Source organism: Echiichthys vipera (assembly GCF_963691815.1).
Source record: "Echiichthys vipera genome assembly, chromosome: 13".
Classification (NCBI taxonomy): domain Eukaryota; kingdom Metazoa; phylum Chordata; class Actinopteri; order Perciformes; family Trachinidae; genus Echiichthys; species Echiichthys vipera.
Genome location: NC_139838.1, coordinates 25,090,502 through 25,113,001, shown reverse-complemented (window position 1 = coordinate 25,113,001; position 22,500 = coordinate 25,090,502). Strand labels below are relative to the sequence as shown.

At 42.1% G+C, this 22,500-nt stretch overlaps 2 protein-coding genes across 4 annotated transcripts in view; both read right to left on the bottom strand.

The window, feature by feature from the left end:
- rnf19b (ring finger protein 19B) overlaps window positions 1–2,084 on the bottom strand; it is a 43,551-nt gene extending 41,467 nt beyond the window's left edge. For both annotated transcript variants that reach the window (XM_083925604.1, XM_083925605.1), the window contains exon 1: window positions 1,839–2,084. The gene's annotated coding sequence lies outside the window, so the exon portion shown is untranslated. The remainder of the gene's footprint in view (window positions 1–1,838) is intronic.
- Window positions 2,085–4,476: 2,392 nt separating this feature from the next.
- Window positions 4,477–21,699, bottom strand: ak2 (adenylate kinase 2; the record flags this gene model as incomplete). Of its 2 annotated transcripts, XM_083925033.1 has the most annotated exons (7): window positions 21,510–21,699; window positions 15,590–15,715; window positions 14,678–14,788; window positions 14,131–14,225; window positions 11,981–12,053; window positions 9,794–10,013; window positions 4,477–4,703 (listed from the first exon to the last, which is right to left on the bottom strand). In XM_083925033.1, the coding sequence occupies exons 1-7, from the start codon at window positions 21,606–21,608 to the stop codon at window positions 4,696–4,698; spliced, it is 732 nt and encodes a 243-aa protein (XP_083781159.1). In that variant the 5' UTR covers window positions 21,609–21,699. The 2 variants fall into 2 exon arrangements, with proteins under 2 accessions (XP_083781159.1, XP_083781158.1); XM_083925032.1 differs by lacking the exon at window positions 4,477–4,703 and having other exon boundaries at window positions 9,768–10,013.
- Between the last annotated feature and the right edge of the window lie 801 nt (window positions 21,700–22,500).

The following is a 22,500-nucleotide window of genomic DNA, read 5'->3' as shown; positions in this document are numbered from 1 at the left end:
CTTATTGAACTCTCGCCCCATCGTGTGTGTTGTGTTATCATTCGTCTTGGTTGAGCTCCAGGTGTCAGATTACGAGATTAAAAGATGCCTGGGTGATGTTTGACACTTCAGACCGTATTAAATCAGACGTTAAATCATAAAGGAACATTTTTCTGTTTCTTTCCAAATGGTCAAAACGTTGATTTCCATCCAAAACAAACGTTAATAATGATCATCAGACACTCGTCACGTGTTAAAACTGAACAAATCCACCACTTATACCTTTATACCTCCTTAAACACTTGTCTCCTTGTGTCCTTGTCTCCTTAAACCCTTGTCTCCTTGTGTCCTTGTCTCCTTAAACCCTTGTGCCCTTGCCTCCTTAAACCCTTGTCTCCTCATCTCCTTGTCTCCTTAAACACTTGTCTCCTTGTGTCCTGGCACCTTAAACCCTTGTCTCCTTGTGTCCTTGTCTCCTTAAACCCTTGTCTCATTGTGTCCTTACCTCCTTAAACCCTTGTCTCCTCATCTCCTTGTCTCCTTAAACACTTGTCTCCTTGTGTCCTGGCACCTTAAACCCTTGTCTCCTTGTGTCCTTGTCTCCTTAAACACTTATCTCCTTGTCTTCTTAAACCCTTGTCTCCTTTAACCCATGTCTCCTTAAACACTTATCTCCTTAAACACTTGTCTCCTTGTCTCCTTACACACTTGTAAATTCAGACGATCGCGATGTCGATGCGATTCCAGTGAAAGACGATAAATGATCTTATTGAACTCTCGCCCCAGCGTGTGTGTTGTGTTAGCATTCGTCTTGGTTGAGCTCCAGGTGTCAGATTAGGAGATTAAAAGATGCCTGGGTGATGTTTGACACGTCCGACCGTATTAAATCAGACGTTAAATCATAAAAGAACATTTATCTGTTTCTTTCCAAATGGTCAAAACGTTGATTTCCATCCAAAACAAACGTTAATAATGACCATCAGACACTCGTCACGTGTTAAAACTGAACAAATCCACCTTCTACCTTTATCATCCACCACAATAGAGACGATTACAACTCAACTGGTATTTAATTACACTCTGACATACTTTACTTTAACGCAGGCTGTTTTTTACCTGCAGTTTTTGATGTATTTTGCATTTATTAGTGTTTTAGGGCTCCAATATTAACATAAAAAAGCACATTTTATATGTTGTCTTGTCACAAAGGTTAGGAAAACATTACGAGGCAGGAAAAATATGTAAAACCACACCATTTTCCACCTTTAAGAGCATAAAACCACACCGTTTTCCACCTTTAAGAGCATAAAACCACAGATAAATCCACATAAATATGATTATAATAAGATCCCTGTGAGGGGTGTTAGTGAGCTCCTCCTCTCACAGGATCAGGAACATGACTTCTGTCTTTTTAAACATTTAAACTACAGTGAAAATGTTTTATTCTTCCTTTTTTTTACAGTTAAATGTCCTAAAACAGTGGAGAAACATGGGGAGGGGCAGGGGATTTTAACTCCTAAGACATCCTGGATGACTTACAGTGACTGTAGCTGAGGACATTTCTGATTTTTTATATAGTTTCTGATTATTTTCAGACATGCAGCAGCGTGAGGCATGCACCATCCCTCCATCTGCATGTTTTATGAGGCTCTTCCTCTCGGTCTGCCGGGGTATTTTTGGGTGGGTGACCCTCCTGACAGATCATCTCACTGTCATGGGAATAATCATAAAAAATGACATTTCAGGCTTCATGTGTGCAGCACTCCCTATTCTTATTTTAACCCGTGCAGCTCATTAAAATCCCCGACATGTGAGGCAGAGATCCCGCAGCAGAGGTGGGTTCAGCGCCGGGCACTTACCCTGCTCAGACCCCGGATCCCTTCGACAGGAGAGGCTGGGGAGCGATGCGGCGGCCGCTCCGGTGCTTCCTCCTCCGCGAGTGTCTCGGTAAAAAAAAAACGGTAACAGTCCTCGGGTCCGGTGCCCGCCTCTGTCCTCTGGTGCTCGGGGAAGGGGCGGGGGCTCCTGGTAGGTGACAGCGGCCTCTGGTCTTCCTGTGCCCCGGGAGCGCAGCGCAGAAACTCTCGGTAATCTCCGCAGCTCCCCTCTCTCTCTCTCTCTCTCTCTCTCTCTCTCTCTCTCTCTCTCTCTCTCTCTCTCTCTCTCTCTCTCTCTCTCTCTCTCTCTCTCTCTCTCTCTCTCTCTCTCTCTCTCTCTCTCTCTCTCTCTCTCTCTCTCTCTCTCTGCTCCACCGCCCTCTGACGTCATGGAGGAAAGCCCCGTTCGGCGACGTCACAAGGAAGCCCCGCCCCGCCGTGACGTCAGCGCCCCTTCAGGAAGTTCAGCTGGTGTATTTATTATTCTGCTTCATACAAACTAATACATTAATAATGACGTCATATTATATATACCAGCTGCAGCATTAACCTGATGAACACATTAATGCATCAATGATATTTTATACTTTATTCTGACTCATAACAACTTTCACTTCTTAAAGTACTTTTTCATGCAAATAATTTTGTACTTTCAGTTTTTACTTTCACTAAGAAATACAATCAGAACCTTTCAGAAATCTTATCTTTTGTGTTAAAGTGTGACTTCATCTCATCTCATCTTCAGCCTCTTATCCGGGGTCGGGTCACGGGGGCAGCAGCTTTAGCAGGGGACCCCAAACTTCCCTTTCCCGGGCCACATTAACCAGCTCTAACTGGGGGATCCTGAGGCGTTCCCAGGCCAGTGTGGAGATCTAATCTCTCCACCTGGTCCTGGGTCTTCCCCGAGGCCTCCTCCCAGCTGGACGTGCCTGGAACACCTCCCTAGGGAGGCGCCCAGGGTTCATCCTTACTAGATGATCCTGAACCACCTCAACTGGCTCCTTTCAACGCTAAGGAGCAGCGGCTCTACTCCGAGTTCCTCACGGATGGCTAAAGTGTGACTTTAGTTCCAGTTTAAAACATTTTTCTCATCCAAAATTAACATTATATTAGTTAAAATACACATTTAAGTCCCCAGGTTTCCCTCAAAGCACAACAGGAAGCAGCATCATCCGAGTCCAAACTAACTTTTCTCTGTTTGCTATGTATTTGTTCATGTTGACAATATAAATGAGAAGGTTAAAAGCAACGTCCAGTCCTTACCTACAGCATTGTTTAGATTTTATAATGTTCTCTTTATTTGAAGTAGTTTTATTGATGCTATGTGGCTACATTTAATTTACTTTCCAATTCTGCTAAAAACTCAGTCCTGTTACAGAAATGGAGTGGTCATGGTTTGTTTTTTTCAGTTTGCAATGGTAAAATCACTTTGCTTTATTATTATTTGTTTTAATTTTATTATATATATATATTTGAAACAAAAATTTCAATCAATTAATTTCAATTGAGTGCAGCATTTTTTTTAGCATTTTCCACAGCTTTTGTTTTTGTTTGAAACTGTTTTATCAATATTATTTTTGAATGTGTGAAAAACAAAAAAAAAACTGGTTTAATGCAAATAATACATTCAAATATAGGTTCATGTTTAAAATGTGTTTTTTTTTTATAAGTCATGTAACTCGGGTCGTTTGGTCAGTCATTTTCTATTTCCCCCCAAAGACTCACACAGTTTTTCCTGCAACACACGTCTCTTTTAAATTAACTTCACTGTTAATTTAAGACAAAATTCTGTAAATGTGTTTTTATTGAGTTCATAAAAACGTTCTTGAAAGTGTTCGTTAGCACAAAGTAACTGAGCTTGGTTTCTTAGTAAAAGTGAATAATAAGTTGTAACAGCAAACTTTTAGCACAGTCTCTTCTTTACTTTAAGGAAGTTGCTGTAACTTCAGCACACGTTGCTCAATCTGCCCTTAATTTCTCATGCAAGTGTCAAACCATCAAGTGTTTCAGATCATAAGTAGTAACATTGGTAAACATGGAGATTATTCTTCCCTAGCATGAATACAGATGATCTCAGACAGTATTTTGTGTGATTTTCAGTCTGTCGCAAACTTTATCCCCTCTCCAAACCACTCAGACGTCTGATCATCTAGTGCATGGGTGTCAGAGTGATCCAGTAAAGGGCCGTGTGGCTGCAGGTTTTCATTCCAACCAATCAAAAACACACCTGGTCCAACAAGTCAACTGTGTGAAGACAGTTCAGGTGATGGAGTAAGTCGAGTCAGGTGTGTTCTTGCTTGGTTGGAATGAAAACCTGCAGCCACACGGCCCTTTACTGGATCACTTTGACACACATGATCTACTGTTTCATATTGCACATATTTGAGATCATAACTAGTTAAGCTGGTAAATATTGAGAAGTTTCCTTTCCTTGCAAAAGTTAAAGGGCGACAAATCTTGTCTCCAAACATCAAAAAAGAAATCTGTGTCTGTATTCGTCGTCTGTTCGGCAGAAAAACGCCCAAATCACGAAACAAGTCTGTTATTTTAACCTGCAGCCGCTCATTCAGGTGTGAGGATTTCTTGAGTTGGAGAAAAAGAAACACAAGGTGCACAAAAATATGATGATCGTAGGAAAGCATGATATTTATTAGAAGGGGAAACACGAGGAATAAAATGACCACGAGCTCCACAGCTGCGCAACATCAACCATAACTTATAGAAAGTCTTAGGGTTCCCTCTACTTTCTGACCACCACCCCCCTTCGTCTGTCCCACCCACCCGGGACCTTTTGCCAGATCCAATCCGTCGCCTCGGTGGGAATGGAGCAGCTCAGCGTTCAACCAGCTGCAAGAGAAAGGAGAGAGAAAGGTTTTGGGGTGAATTGCAGAGGAAATCAAACAAGCTGCTGTGCATCTCCGAGTGCATTTAGGGCGCCAGCGTTCACTTTAAAGAGGAGGAGTCTGGTTTTTACGTGTGGTTGTTTGAGGTAATTATCTATAGTCAGGGTGGTCCGTCTTCTCCCTGTTTGGAGAAGATGAAAAAGTACTGCTGATGGTGCTCTCGTCAAAGCCACCAGACTCCATTGACAAAACAAGTAATTTCACCTCGAACACAAGAGCTGCAGGTCCACCGCTGCCTCTGTCTGCTAGTTTGTTAGTTTTATTAGCTCTTAACCCTTAAAAAACACCAAAGTCACACAAAAGCACAAACAGATTACCCTAATGAGGCAGCATTGGACCAGCAGCTCCTGTGTTCTGCGAGGTAAAATTAATGTTTTTGTCAAAGGAGTCTGGTGGCTTTGACGAGAACATAGAACAGCTTCAGTTCCCCCTGTGTAAACTTAAACCGGGCTGTCTGACGGCACGTTAAAGTGGTAAAAATATTCTAAATATAGCGTAGACTTAACCTTTTTTTAGGTGACTAATATACGCTTTAGCTGGTTCGGGCATCTAGTAAGGATGTCCCCTGGGCGTCTCCCTAGGGAGGTGTTCCAGGCACGTCCAGCTTGGAGGAGGCCTCGGGGAAGACCCAGGACCAGGTGGAGAGATTAGATCTCCACACTGGCCTGGGAACGCCTCGGGATCCCCCAGTTAGAGCTGGTTAATGTGGCCCGGGAAAGGGAAGTTTGGGGTCCCCTGCTAAAGCTGCTGCCCCCGCGACCTGACCCAGGATAAGCGGCTGAAGATGAGATGAGATGAGCCCCCCATCTACAGCAGCACATTGTTTAGCTTCATGCCTGCTTCTATAAACTGGAGTTAACACGCTGACTGTGAATAAGTACCTCATACAACCACACTTCATATCTGAACTATCCATGTAAAGTGCACAATTAAAAAATCACATTCATTTAAGGGTGAAAACAACAAACAGGTTTCTAAATCTTCACGTTCACAGCTTTCAAAGAGTGATACATAAAAAGGAAGTGAAGCGTAATTGAGCACAGGGTGGAAAAACAAAGGACATTTAGCATGAAACCGTCTCGTCGAGCCGAGTAAGACAGAAATCTGCCCAGTGGGCCCGCTGAACATCTGCCATTGTTTTTCATCTCAACAGCCCCCGAGAGGATACGAACACATCAGCATTCAAGGGAAAGTGCAGGTGACACAGTCTGCATGCAGGATGTTTCCACAGAACACAAACACCAGGTGACGAACAGAGCCGGGAGGAAAGGAGAAGGTCAAGGAGGAAGAGAGGATTCAAGGAGAGTTCTTTAAAAGCCAGATGTCGGGGGAGCGTGCAGAGGCTCCAAAATGTCCGTTTTTAAGATTATTTTTTTTCCCAGCTCCCATCGTGCCGGGAGAATACGTCTGTAGAACGAAACACAAGTGCTCCGAGTGCACGCACACGGAACAAAAGGCAGGTAAAAGGGCGCCTTTGGGAGCCGCAGAAAGAAAATCATTCCCTCCTGATGGTTTGAGAGACAAACGTCCTTCGGCTCGTCTCTTCAAACTGCAGCGTCCCGTCTTTGAGTTTCAATGTCACTGATATAAATAAAAAAAAAAGGGAATGTGTTCGTCTAACAGGCCTCTGAACTCCAGACGCTGATAAAAAAAATCACATTTTCCAAAGAAACTTCACATTAGGTACAGGGGACTTCATAAAAAAAATGTGCTTCAGAAGCGCTCTACATTTGAATACAGAGATGATATGTTGAGGGGACTGCTTTGGTGTTTCCCCGCAATGTGTTCTGCTATTTCCAACACTTTTCTTTTCCCCCTCCGTCTGAGCCGTAAGTCTATTTCAGCTCAGCTGCAGTGTGGACCGGGAGTTTTACGGTTTCACTGGAGCGGCTTGAGTCACATGATTTATTAACAACGTACATAATGAGTTAAAAGAACAAAATACACTCCGAAACATTTTTCACACAAGAGCCAAACTTGAGTTTTGAGTTTTACGGATGAATCGTTCAATGAATGTCTCGTTTGTGTCGCACGCCTGAGATTTGTGCTTTGACTATGTTTATATATATTTTTATAGTGACTTTTTAAAGGCACCTTTATATTTAATTTTCTTTGCACGTTTACTAAAAAAGCCAAAACTGCACTCATACAACTTGAGTTTTGAGTTTTACAGATGAATCGTGCAGTGAATGTCTCGTTTGTGTCACACGCCTGTGATTCGTGCGTTGACCTCGTTTATATATATTTTTCTAGTGACTTTTAAAGGCTCCTTTATATTTATTTTGCTAAAAAGGACTGCATTCACTGTTTTTGTACATGTACAATGACAATAAAGACTATTATATTCTATTTAATGAAGACAAACACACCGACGGTCGTGCGTAATGCCAAGATGGAGCAGGAAGAAGAAGAAGAAAAATGTGCGTGGCACAAAACATTGCAGGAGAACTGAAGCAGTCTCCCCAGAAAGGATGTGTGAGCCTTCATGGGCTCCGTACATTACAACTTTTCTTTAACAAGCCATGTTATACATTTTTATAGGACGATCGAAATGAGCAGCAGGGATGCGGACGCGTATATCTGACACATCTAGCTTCTCAGAAACACTTTGTTATAATCAGGGTTCCTTCACTTCACTTTTCAAGCCCCTTACAGCCATGGTAAATTACATATTTATATACAGTACATACGGTGTACTCATTATTGCACTTCTTCACATTGAATTAAATGTAACTGAGCTTTAAACAACAAACTATGTGATTCAATAGAAGGATTTCAAGCACTTTACAAAACTTGAAAAACACCACATTTAAGTGTTTTCAAGGATTTCCAGCACCTGTAAAAAGAACCCTATCAGACAGACTAGGAAATCATATCTTCCACCAGAAGGAAAGAAAAGCAGCATGTTGCAACCAAAACTTTGTAAACCTCTCGTTTCTTTAATTTTGGTGGGAGGGACTAAGATGAGAGGAGGCGATCACGAACAAACGCAATAAGAAGAGGAGCTTGTTAAACTAATGATCGCGTCGAGCTGCAGACGTCACACAGCGTTAAGGTTCTGCAGAACAGATTTCAGCTGCTCCAGTGAAAACGCAGTACAGTCTGCTTCACAGTAACAGTGAAGTGCATATTGATTTAACAATCAGCCGAATCAATCAAACGCAGAGTTCATTTTCAAGCAGCACGGCCTCTTAAACGTGAGAGCGGAGCGTGGAGGAGAAGGAGGCAGCAGGTTATACTGATGGATGATGAAAGGGAAGTACGTCCAGGGGGAGACGTCACAGAGGACACACAGGCAGGTCACAGTAACTGATGCCTCATTTGAACCCCTGATTCGTCATTCGAGTTAGGTCTGAGACACATATATTTTCCTGCGTTTGTGCCCTTCGTTTACACACAAGCGAACGATTCTTTCTAAAACTCTGACCAGAGTGGAGATTTTGCTAAACTCCGGTTGCACGTTTGCATGTAAACAGAAAAAAAAACTGAGTTTCCAGCAGCCGATGTCACAGTATGCACCAGCAGTTGCACATGCGTCATTGGTGCGACCCATGTTTCCATTTTAATTTGGCTGTTGTGAACATGGATCATTGGCTGACATAAAACACGGACAGGTACGCATGATGTTATTTTTGACAACGGAGACAGCGAAATGTCCGTTGATGAAAATAACCGGCCACGTGTAAGCGTAGCCTTAAACCTGCTGCTGAACTACTTTCTAATGAGTGACACCAGACCAGTCTCTTCTACAGTCGGCTGAATGTGGACCAGGAGCTTTTTTAAAAGTCTGATTCTGTGGCGGCCTCCCCAAACAAAATCAAGACACCTGCGCCCCCCTAACCCCCGGTAAAAAGGTTCGCAGAATTAGCCGTTAGAACTTCCTGTTTGCGGTGTACGCAGGGATGTAAAGAAAACAGGATCATTCAGTTACAGAAGGAATCTTAACCATCGTGATGATTGTTAAGTTCTGGAGTTAAAAGGATCGTCTTTGTTGCTTTGATTTCTCGGTGGATTTATGGACATTGATTAGCACATGTGCACGGCAGGATATCGTGTGTACGTCACACTGAATCTAAAAATACGTGCATCATGTCCGCATGTTTCGTGTTCAGGAGTTACGACTCTTAAATGAAAAAAGGAGTGCAATCTTTGCTCAGGGGTTTTAGAAAAAGCCTACACGACCTCAAATAACTAACTTACTGTTTTCAGATCAGCATGCACCGGCCTCTTCCACAGCTTTGCCTCACGACTTTGAGTAAAATGGCACAAATATATAAATATATATTTTTAAATAATTAAATACTATATCAATAAATACTTTTAATTTAGGGTTTCATTAGTTCTGTCTTAGTTTGAAGCTAACTTGCATCATGTTCTTCTCCCTCAAAACAGTTTATTGCAGATAACTAATGAAAACCAACCGCTTTGGTTCAGTGCTCCAAATTAAAACCAATTGAGGAGTATTAAAAGGCAGCTGGCAGGTTACATAATGCATCCCTGCTGCTTCTGATGCGTTTCCACCTTTAAGGAGTTGAAGAGGAAGAGAGATCTACAGTATGTGCGTGAGAGTCAAGAGGAGGAGGAAGTGAAAAGGGCAAAAGTCATCGATTAAACAAGAGCAAACCTGTCCAGCGAAGGCAAACAAAAGGTCAATGTGTTTCACACACCTTCTGGTGCAAAGCATCTCCTGAAAAACGTGCATTCTGCTGCAAAACGTCAAAACGTTGCATCTTATTTCTACGTTTAATGAAAAGCAGAAGCAGCCAAGCGTTCAGTTCTACGTTGTTGTTCAGACATCGTGACAAAAATCCTTTCTGTTTCTACAACAGGGATCACGCTGGTGAACTGCTGACGCCACATTGAGTCTCCGTCTTCAAAGTTTACATCTCGCCAAGTTACATTTTGTTGCCGCCGTGACATCATCAACTCTTGTATAATCTCCGCTCTTGAAGAGGGAAAAAAGAAAGCCGTTGAAGGGGAAACAGGAAGGAGGAGAAAAAGAAAGGTTTTAAATGAAGAACACTTGGTCTTTACAGGCGACGGCACGGGCGGGCGTTTCCGTGGCAGCGGAGAAGGCAGCTACGATGGACGCGAAGACGACGTTTGGGCTCAGGGAGGCGTTGACGGCCGTGTGCAGGCCCCTGGCGCTGTAGTACTGCACCAGAGGGACGGTCTGCCGGTGGTAGGCCTCCAGGCGGGAGTGCAGCGTCTTCTCGTTGTCGTCGCTGCGGCGGATGAGAGGCTCGCCGGTCAGCTGAGTGCAGACAAGAGAAAACACATGAGAGGAGGGACAAAAAGAAAGAAATCAGACGGATGACGCCGTTTCAACATTGAGGATCAAGGCTCTGTGCAATACCAAGACGGTGCCGCTCTAGTGGCAGCTGTTACAGCCGTCATCGCTCACGGTTGAGCTCTTTCCGTGGTCTTTTTATCTCTTTTACTACTTTTAATATATTTTTTACGTGTTTGTGTAGAGACCAAAGTCACCGTGTTTGCTTTGGCCTTTTTTTTGTTTTTAGCAGCGTTTACGTCCCCGGTCGCAGCCATGGCCATATTGTTTACAGTGGGGATCAGCTGTTGGCGCTGCGTAACACAGCGGTGCTGCCCCACGAGAGACCCCATGTTTCCCGTGAACTTAAGGAGGAGACGGGGGAGCCGTGCCGGAGCTGAGCCCCGCGCCAGGAGGAGGAGATTCAGACCCGTCGTCCCGTCCGTCATCATGGGGAACGTGAGATCTCTCCCCAATAAGACGGATGAGTTCTCAGTTGACCACACACACAAAAACTGGCAATAACTGCACTATAATGTTAATAGTGTAACTGAAATATTTCACTCAAGCTGATTTTCAATCTCAGTCAATGTGCAATATTAACATTTCCCCTGTGCCACGGTGTAAATTTAAAAATATTGCATATATTGTTCTTATTATTCTTGTAATTTTTATTTCCCTGTGTTATAGTGTTCATATTTTTCTGTATCTCCTTGTTTATATTGCTTGTTATAATGTATTGTTTCTCATTGATGCTTCTTCTGTGTTTACTATCCACTTTGCTGCTGTAATAAGGACATTTCCCACATGTGGGACCAATAAGGGAATATCTTCTCTTTAGTGTCTGGTTTCACACGGTACCCTGATCGAGTGTCACTGGATCCCTCCGGATACAAAACAGGAGAAATCACAGCCTTTCTAAGCCAGAGGACAGCGTGCTGCTTTGTTAGTGTCACATGTAACACATGGGGGCAGCGGACTGTTTTTACTGGAGCTGATGCACTAAAGCACATTGAAACTAAAAAAAACAGCCAGGCAGTCACAGAAGACAAGACGAACAAAGTTGCAGCTCATCTGGCTGTGAAGAGTATGGACGAAGCATTAGGTTGTTAATTAATTTGACTCATTTAGAGGCTGGCTCTCTAATGTCCCGGAAAGTCACGACTCCTCTGCGCTGACCAAACGTCTTCTCTGTCCATATTATTATGATTTGGTAGATTAACTTCTAAAAAACACCCTCACTCAATAAATATATATATTTATAATAAAGTGTAATCATTTCCTCCTTTCTCCCGCTGTGCCCCTGATTAGTAATTTTGTCCACTAATCCCCCGATTTCATATATAGCTCATGTGTTTCTGCGTTGCCAGGTCAGACTCAAGGACAGTATAATAACTTTCACACATTACACTTATTTAGTACATTTTGTAGTTTTTATTGTAATGTGAGCTGCAAATTTAAGGCCAATTAAAAGTACTTTTACTTCTCTGCTGAAAATCTCCTTTTTACGACCTAATGTTGGCAGAATTGACCCTGATCTCCAAACCCCCCCCCCCCCCCCCCAAAAATTAAATCAACTTCCCGCTTCCACTGTAAATGTCCCACATGGCTGCCACCAAACAGAAATCCTGTCTAGCAGGGAAATACACTTAATGTAACAATATTTAAAAAGACATCTTCTCTAACTCAGAGTCCCTTCATCTGCTCTTTTGTGATATTTTCCAGATTTAATAAATGAATCAAAGGATGACGACCTTTTAACCAGAAGCATCTCAATGTTACTTAATGAAGAGTCGACGTCACAAACATATTTTATACGTTCAGATCACGTCAGAGGACTTCAGTCTGAAGATGACTGATTGTCACCACTTTGCATCTTGGCGGCGGGTTTAGGTCGGTGGCAGTTTGAGCCAAAAGTGATTTCTACGTGGGTTGATAGTGAAAGTACTTACGTCATCCTTCATGGGCTCTTTGGGGGGGTTGAACTCCTCGTGGTAGGAGCGGCCACTCGGCTGATGAATTAGTCTGGGGACACGGAGGGGAGACGTTGAAGAGGAGGTGGAGGAGGACAGAACAAGGACGGAAAAGAAATCAGAGAGCGCGCGGACAGATGAGGGCGAGACAGCCCACAGTGACTCACTAACTACTTAACTGTCCTTTTCACATCCCACATAATGCCCTTGTCCTACTTGGGCTTGAAAAAGCAGCCAATGTCCTCACAAAAGACCCCGCAGGCTCTGCGAGCTAGCTGTGGCTTCTTTTCAGCGTGGTGTACGGACGATCAAGCGTTGTGGTTGTGAAAGGAGGACAGACGCTGTGCTGCAATAACAAACAAACACTAATAATAAAAGATTTCACCACACTCGTTTTGTAAAAACGCCGACACGTCTGCATGTTCAGTGTGTGGGTCGGCTTCAGTTATAATCTGTTTCAGAGCAGTTATGTAAACACCTTATTTAAGCTGTTGTGAAGAGTTTGCTTCCTCTTGAGGCAGATGAATCAGTGCCGGCTCAAAATATCAACATTTATCAGAGCATACACGCGTCCTCATCACATCACACCAGAGGTCGAGTTCACCGGATATTTTTCATCATTGACAGGTTGTTTTTTTTAAACAATGATGGGAAAATCTGAAGGCCGTCCGTCACTTTGACTGGTAAGAACACTGAGGGCGATCTACCGTAACTGTATTTCAGACAGGGTGTCTGCGCTGTGCAGCAGCAGCAGGAGGAAGAGGAGGAGGAAGAGGAGGAGGAGGAGGAGAGTTAACTGAGAGACCACGGAGCAGAATTTGGTGTCAAAGTATGAAACAAAAGCACTTGTTTGGCTGCATTTATTTAAACCTAAAGAGAAAAGGCAGCCTGATAATGTTAACAAGGATATCCAGCAGGCTCCTACAGTCGGAAATTTGATTTTTTGCAACGACAGAAGTCAAAATGACAGAAGACAAGAAAGCCGAACGCAACCTCTGGATAACACCAAACACTTCATTGGTTCCTGGCGCGTAAAAGAGAAGGTCACCTTTCTTAAAAGCTCATGTATTTCACTGTGAGGTTGCTTGTTGCCCGTTTGACTTTAGAGGAAGTCATTTATAATGGTCATGATAATAAATCATCGCTATAAAATCCTGTGTTGCATCATTCTGATATTCACTAAGGTTTAAAAGTACAGCGTGGTTCTGAGCAGCTTCGCTATTCTGCAGCTTTGATAGGGGACGGACACGACGACCTTTTTAAAAGTGTAATTGCGGCGTAAAATCATCCCATGCTCATTTTCGGCACTTAAATTCATCAAATAAGCCACTGAGACAGTTTTTTTCGTGTATGAACTACTAAACAAAGAAATCCTAGAGAGTCGCTAACAGCCAGACGTGGCTAGCACTGATTAGCTCGAGGCAGCACGGTGAACGCATTTAAAGGTCTTTTTTAACCACTAATTCTGCTCAAAATAACACCAAACCTCTGCAGCAGCATGGGAAGAGTCCCTACACAGAAAACAAAGCAGCAACAACGCAGTAAGTGAACCCAGAGTTTATTAAAAGAGTGTTTTAAAGACTTACCTACTGGCCCCTGTACCAGCTCCTCTCATAGTAAAGTCCATTCAAGTGGATTAGCAAAGTCAATCCCAAAGGAAGGAGCCCATTGGTGCTTTGTTTGTGTGTAGGGACTCTTCTCATGCTGCTGCAGAGGTTTGCTGTTATTTTGAGCAGCATTAGTGGTTAAAAAAGACGTTTTAATGCCTTCACCGTGCTTCCCCGAGCTAATCAGTGTTAGCCACGTGCAGATGTTAGCGACTCTCCCCAGATTTCTGGGACTGTCTCAATGGTTTATTTGATGAATGCAAGTGCCGAAAAAGACCAAGGGATGATTTTGCGCAGGAATTACACTTAACCTGCGATCGGGCTCTCAGGCCGCCGCTTCTGTTATCACATGCGTTTACGCTCCACTTCTCTCCAGCATCTCACAGATCCAGATGCTTCTGTTCACATGAATCAAATCGACCTGCTCCGGCCGATTCTTACTCTTATAAACTATTGTTGTGCCTGGGAAATAAAACACAGAGCGGATCCCTTTCTCTGGTCTTGAATAATTAATCCTCTCACCTGCCACAGATCCTGCGGACCAACAGAGAGTCATCGACGGCGAACTCGATCACAGAGTCGAGCTGCTCGCGTCTCTTGTCCAACAGGTCGTCCAGCTGCAACAGACAAACGTGAGGCGTGACTGATCTCTATTGTTTCAGTACAAAAAGATTCTTTCTTTTCATCCAGTTTTTCTCCAATATGACTTGAACAAACATCAGCTGAATGTCTGAAGTGTTAAATAACAGAAAACTGTTTTACTGTTTATGTATAGCACATGGGTGCATTTATTTATAACTGACAATTTGTCTTTAATTTTCTTTTTTAATGTTATTATTAGAGACAGGCCAATATAATTTAAAATAATTACATGTTACAGCAGCTCAAGAGTTTAGAAACAAGCAAAAAAGTGATAAGAAAAATACAAATAAGGTCAAATAAAAATCAATAACATCTTTATACATTAAAATAAAGTTGAATTTAATCTATATACATTAGAATAAAACAGTTTAAAAAGCTAGAATACACCCATGCAGTATTAAGTTCACAAATTAAATAAAGTCCGTACCATCTCTGCTTGTTTGACGGTGCGAGGGAATCCGTCCAACAGGAAGCCTTTCCTGCAGGGCGGCGAGTCCAGGTTCTTCTCTATGAGCTCCACGACCATATCATCACTGACCTGCAAGTGCAAAGATCTGTTCACACTGTAATCTGCCACTCTGCATAGCAACAGCTCTGCACAGGAGAGACATGAACAGAGTCAACGACCGTGGGAACTTTATCTCATCTCATCTTCAGCCTCTTATCCGGGGTCGGGTCTCGGGGGCAGCAGCTTTAGCAGGGGACCCCAAACTTCCCTTTCCCGGGCCACATTAACCAGCTCTAACTGGGGGATCCTGAGGCGTTCCCAGGCCAGTGTGGAGATCTAACCTCTCCACCTGGTCCTGGGTCTTCCCCGAGGCCTCCTCCCAGCTGGACGTGCCTGGAACACCTCCCTAGGGAGGCGCCCAGGGTTCATCCTCACTAGATGATCCTGAACCACCTCAACTGGCTCCTTTCAACGCAAAGGAGCAGCGGCTCTACTCCGAGTTCCTCATGGATGCTGAACTTCTCCCCCTCTCTCTAAGGGAGACTCCAGCCCCCCTCCTGAGAAAACACATTTCGGCCGCTTGTACCCGTGACCTCGTTCTTTTGGTCATGAAGTGGGAACTTTAATATAAAAAGGAGTCGTTTAATCAAAAGGCAGAGTGTGCGTCTTCGTTCTTTGGTTTGAAGTGTGACACTTGTTGCACTGCAGTCTTGTGTGTTTCAGATGTTTGAGCAAAAGAGTCAGTGAGGACAAATAAAACACGAGACATGAAGTCACGTGGGACTGAACATGAAGGGCTGAAACAACACAGCGTTAAAGAGAGGGCGCAAAGGGCCGAGGAAGACAAACACACACGGAGATCACGAGTAAGCAGACGAGCAGAAACGTTACCAGTTTGCCAGCGTCCATGGTCTCCTTGAGCCTCTTTCCCAGCTCAGAGCCTGAAGCCACCATGGCCCTCAGCATGTCTCCGGTGGCCAGGTGGCAAACACAGTACTGCTCTGCCAGCCGAGGGGCCTGCAGGGAGGAGGGGAGAGATTCAAGAGTTATTACGGTTTGAAATTATCACCACAAATCAGACGGAGGGTTTTCACTTTGTTCTACACACTCAGTTCGTTTACGTGCACATCAGTAACCCAATAATGGCCTTACCCCGTTAAAGGCAATAATCACATTAGTGAAGTTCCCGTCGTAGACATGAAAGGGGGCTGAACGGGAAAATGACGGAGTAACTCGACCTCCGGTCCAGTAGGTGGCGCTCCTCAAAAATACGGCTACTCTGAATGCGCTTTATTACTGGTTCACAGGTGTTAAAATCACAAACGACCGACTTTTGGACAGAATTACGACAAAAACAGGTCTTCTTGGTAGTGATGTTTCTTGCGGTGGCGAAGTCGTCCCTCGGTTTAAAGGTAACGCTCCATTGTTTTGTTTTTTTCACGTTGTTTTCAGTGTCGTTGCTTCCTGGTTTATTCCATTTCCAGGTTAAAAGCCACCGCGAGTGGGGAGGTTGAGTTATAACCCACGGAGCACGCACAGACGTGAAACCCCATAGTAATCCGAGAATGCCGTTTACATGCGTGAATAATCGGGGTACTGAAGGAGTTATCGAGGTCTGTTGACCGGGTTTGGAGAGGTTCATTTTTACCCGGGGTACAGTGTTTACATGATGTTTGAGAACACGGAGTATGCCCTTAACCCGTTTTTAAACTGCATGTTAACGCACCGAATGAGTCAAGTTCAGTACGGAAGATGAAGAACAGGAAGTGGTCAGAGTATTGCCCTTTACATTGTGTGCATGGCTTCACCTGAGAAAACTTTGGACATGTTTGGTATTAAAAGACTTTGAATAAACTGGACTTATGTTGCATTCATGCGTCAGAATAATCAGAAAAATGAGTCTTATAAATCTGAGACAGAACCTCTAATATGAGGCGTCAATGTGCTGTTTAAACACAGCAATAAAACACAACACACCGAAGTCGGAAGAACGACTTTGCATCGCAAGAAATAGGAAGAAGCAGATGAATGCAGCATTCCTGTCTGTAGCGCCAGCGGTGGCGGGGCTCGTCGCAGCAGGTTTAACTTCTTCCCCTACGTCGGCAAAATACCTGTTAAAACACGCTGCTGACATCTATTTGAGGTGTTTCTGGTGGTCTCACTGTTTACTTTTGCCTGCTATGCTGGTTACTGTTGCCTAAAAAGTTATTTAAATCAATTATATATATATATATATATACACACATCACAGAAAAGGGAAGAAAGAAGGATTGTTGGTTGCTTTAATGATGAATGTAATGGGAATTGATTTAAACCTGATGTTTGTTTATTCGCTTGTTTGCTTCTTTACAACAAACCAGGCATAAAGTGTTTGTAATTCTGCGAATCCTCCGACTGCTTTGCTGAGGACTTCAGATCTGAGCGCTGTCTGTGCACTTCAACATGCACGGGACGAGGCTGAGATGTGACACGCCTGAAGGTGGTCATTGTGACATTTTGTAGTTTGAGGCAACACTTTAGGTTTCTGTTCTGACAAAGTTACGAAACAAACCTGACTGACATAATCGTGAAACCGGATTCCTACAGAAAATCGACAAACGTGCACGGTGGAACAAAGGGACAGCCGTCGGCGGCATCAACAAACAAAACTTAGGTTTTTTACTACTTCAAGAACAGGAAGAGCAGCATTGTTACTGTTAAATATCTCAGGCTTTTAACTGATGACTCGTCTTTTAAGGTGCAGTATGTTGTAGTGTGTCACTGTTATCACTTATTTAGTTTGTTCTTATTTTATTTCAATCTGCTGCTAAACTGCACGCTGCGTATTGTTGTATATTGTATAAACCTGCGTTTAACCACAACGTCTGTTGCACTCTGTCACATTTAGTTATTGTTTGATTTATATAACGTTAGCTTTACTTTGATTTGATTATGTTTTTATGCTTATTGTTACTCTGATCCTTTCCCATCTTTGTATTGAAACTGTTGCACAATCGTTTCCCTCGGGATAAATAAAGCTTCTTGAATCTTGAATCTTGAATTACAGTGATTAGCGATGTGACAGTGTGACATTTTGATATCACCATTATTGTCAGACGAAATATCACGGCTTTCATTTTAATTAACGGGGGCATTTATTATTCGACACACAAGCATCTTTTGGTCCTGCACATAAAACATCCGTCTGCTTTATATTGAAAATAGAAAGTTCAGGTGCTCCTAGAACTGGAGTTGCATCCAGGATCTACTACGTATCCACACAAGACTCAAAGTAAACAGTAACATGTGAACTCCAACAGCTGAGTTTAAGCGGTTTCGTTCAGCTCAGTAACGCAACATTCACTGGTTGGACTTGAGCATAAAAGGGGCTGGGTGATTATCTCTAATATGTTTGGAGATATTTAAAGTGTTGGACCCATCGCAGTCACTTTGAGACGCAGCGCTTTGCAAACTGGAAATCTATCTTCAACAACTCCCTGCTCATTCGTAGAAAAATGCTCCCACGCTGCCGATTTAAGGCGCTTTTTGGCGGATATAAAGCTGTAATTCAGGTCCTTCAGACGTGTGTACAGATCTTCTTGAGTGACGCACACACACACACACACACACACACACACACACACACACACACACACACACACACACACACACACACACACACACACACACACACACACACACACACACACACACACACACACACACACACACACACACACACACACACACACACACACACACACACACACACACACACACACACACACACACACACACACACACACACACACACACACACACACACACACACGTTATGAAACATCTACAGACGGATCTGAAGCTTCACGACAAAATAACACTGAATGAATTTAAACTGTGGTGAAGTCCAGGGTTTTTTTGTGCAAATGTTTTCATGTGAATGTTTCTCACACGTGTGCTTTAATGTTAATTGTTGAAATCCAGATGTTTGATCTCAGTGCGACAAACCTGGTTGAATAAAAAGGCTAACGATGCTTTAAGGACTTTCCTCCTCTCGCTGCCTTTGGTAGACACTGTGCAGATGTTTGCACAGATCATTAGTCAAATAGAAACGCTTGTCAATATTAGTCGCTGTGTTGACGACAATATTTTTCACCAGCTTCAAAAGACACAGTGTACCTGATCTCCAGCGGATCGACCTGAAGCGCTGGTTTGACCAGAAAAGTTAAATTCCACCGGAGCTTTCTCTTGTTTTGATGTTTTTTTAAAGACAGGAGATTTTTCACATATTGACACATTTCCCTCAAACTGCCACTTTAAACCTAAAATCATGCGTCTGAACTCATCGAGATGAACAGGGAAGAGTTAACTATTGTTTTTTTATTCTCAGTCAATCAAACGTTTCATTCATTTATTTTGAATAAAAAACATCTTTAGTATCATTGTACAAGTTCAACGAGATGAAGATGGATAAGATAAACTATAGCAATAAAGTGACATCATAAACTGTATCCAACAGTAATCTATTAAAACAGTGCAAAGAGTAATAAAATGAGTAAAAGGCAGTAAAGATGTAACATCCTAAATACAAATATAGTTAGTAAGTTGATCAAAATTATAATTTAAGGGGGTTGTGCGTCTTTGAAACATGAAAAGCGAGGACAAATGTTAAATACAGATGTGTTTCAGTTTTGGGAGTTAAACTACTGAACAAACTGTGATGACATGAAAATGTGTCTCTGTCAAAGTCTTGAAATGGAAAATAATTAAGGATTACTGTGTAAAATGTTAATATTCTGGGTTATTTTCTCTTAGTGGATTGTATAGAAAGGGCCAAAATAAGGCCTGGGCTGCAGCCTATTCCTTTTTCGGTTGCTGAGTGTAAATTTTTATTATATGAAACCATTCATTCATTCATTCATTCATTCATTCATTCATTCCTCCAAATTACAAACTTTAACGTTTACTTTTACATTTATTGTGTTATTTTTTTAAAAGCAATGCAGCACTTGCATCGTATCAGAAAATTGGATTGAACTCTCTGGATGTGGTCTACAGTCTCAGGCTCTTGTAGAAAGCGTGCTGTGATTTAATATATGTACATAGTTTGGTCACCTTGGGGTTAAAAACAGCCAAACTGGTAAAAAATGATAAAAATGTAAAGTAAAACCACAGGGAGGGAGCAGAAAAGGCTGAGATGTGTTTATGAACATAGAGCCGAACGGAAAGCACATGTTTTATCTGATCCCAGTCGCCCCCTGGGCAGTGAATTTCAAAAACTCCCCTCAGGACGACGCTACAGAGCTGTTCAGTCTGACGTAACACCCTCTCAAAATAAGATTTCCGGGTCCAAAAGCTGCGTTGAAACAAAACAGACACACACCGGCCGAACATGTGAACAATAACGATCGCCTCTTTCTTCAGTTAGATGTCATTTTCATCCATAAGAAAGAGGTAAAATAAGAATTACGTTGTTTTTAAAGGCTCAGATCTGTTCAAACAACAGGGAACGCTGCACTGCAGCGTAGAAATACGAGAGTTGGACACGGAAATTACATTTCGAGACTTAACAGACGGATAGAGCGGCTAAAACAACAAAAAATATTGATAAGAAGTCATTCATACCGAATGCAATTACAATATTGCATCCATGAAAACATCCTAGGACATTTTAGAGCTACGTACATCACCTTTTACTCTCTTTGTGTCTGAATGACATGTTACTTATTTAACGTGTGTCGTCGTGTGATTTTATGTGCTGAAGCCAAAAGCAAATTTCCACATTGTGAACAATAAAGATTAAAGACTAAGATTTCATAAAAGGCATAAATAAATAAAACTGCTTTACATTTATTCCCATAATTTCCACCTACATTTATTTATTTATGTATTTATGTGTCCATATGTTTATGAGGTAGGACTTCCCATTTATTCATGCATTTATTTATACATTATATTTATTTTTTGTGACTTCCACACTAAACAATGACAAAGAAATCTAATGTAAGTGGTGCAGAAACAAAGTAGAAGTTGACAGAACTTTGGACTCTAAATTAACTAATTACAGTAATACAATGAGTTTACACAATAACTCATAAAGTAGTTAACATCTTCATGACACTGATGAAAGTATTTAAGAATAAGAAAACGCATTTAAAGAGGCTTTGTTTACTTCAGGGAGTCACAAAGTTACTATTTTATATTTTGGTGTATTTAAATTGCCATTCCTTCAAAGCTGCTAAACTATGGAGGACCAAACATGACTTGAGTGTCAATAAATACATAAATAAATGCATAATTACCGGTATAAATATATATATGCATAAATAAATGCTTTACATTTGTTGCTACATTTGCCACCTACATGTATTTACTTCTGTAGTTCTGCGCACATGTGTTAATGAGGTAGGATGTCCCATTTATTCATTTATTAATCTATTTATTTATTTATGCATTTATTTATTTATTTATTGAGACTTAAGTCATGTTTAGTCCTCCATACTAAACAAGACAATAAAGACATTCTATTTATAATAAAAGTGGTGCAAAAACAAAGCATAAGTTGTCAGAAGCTAACTTTTGACTCTAAAGTAACTAATAACAGAAATAAAATGAGTTTACACAATAACACATAATTTAATTAACACCTTCATGACACTGGTGAACGTATTTAATAATAATAAAACCCATTTATGAGCACTGTCAGGCTCAGGTGTGTCCAGGTAGGTTAGCATTAGCATTAGCATCTCGCACTAATAACCATTATGTCTATGCTCATAACGGCCATGCGCTGCACGGCTAACAGCTAGCTCCGTTAGCTCCGTTAGCTCACCTGAGTCCCCTTCCCGGCTCCGGGGGGTCCGAGTAGGATGGCCCGGATCCCCTCCTGCACATCGGCTATCGCCTCCTTCAGCTGCACGCTGGGAGCCATGTCTGGAGCGGGAGAGCACCGGGACAGAAACTTTAGCGGAGTCTGTCGGTGTCGTCCTGCGGACACTTGAGCTAACTTCAGGAAAGGAACCGCCTCCGCCTCCTCTCCGCTACAGCGCTTAAACCCCGCCCCCTACTGGGAAACACGGCGTTTTGATTGGTCGCCACAGTGTTCTGTCACCGCTTTGTGTGCCTTGATTGGATGAAGTTCGTGTGACGCAACATCCGAGAAAGGCTTCAATCTGAAATGTTGAATATTATTTTAACATTTTTATTTATTTAAATATCCAGTTTTTATAGAAAGTGTCAAACACTAACACATCACACAACACCTGAGAGACTTTTCAAATAAAAAAAACAATTTATAGAAAAATAAATACAGCAAGGATCTCATATAAAATAAAAAAAACAATTGATTAATAAACAAACATTGTCATGTCAATACATAGATGTATGTAAAAATCTCTGTTATCATGACTTTCCGTAAATGCCAGAGGGTATATCAAATATATACAAATGTTTAATCTTTTTGTTTTTGACTAAGGTTAAGGATTTAATTAATTTATTTAAGTGAATTGAATTAAATTAAGAAATTAAAAAGGTTGGTTTGGAGGCTGAACATTTTTGTGAATAAAATATTTTTCAAAATAAAATGAAAAGGTAACTAAATACTGAAGACACGTGTTCTTATTTTCCTAATAATATAAAACATCTTACTTTACTTAATAATTCACTAATTCATCCTCTTCCCCGGAGTTGTTGGTGCTTTGTCGTCTCTCAGGTCTCTGCTGATGGTGGTGGTGCCTGCTGCCGTGGTCCTGTGTGTAGGTCTCTGCTGATGGTGGTGGTGCCTGCTGCTGTGGTCCTGCATGACGCTTCCTGCTGCTGTTATA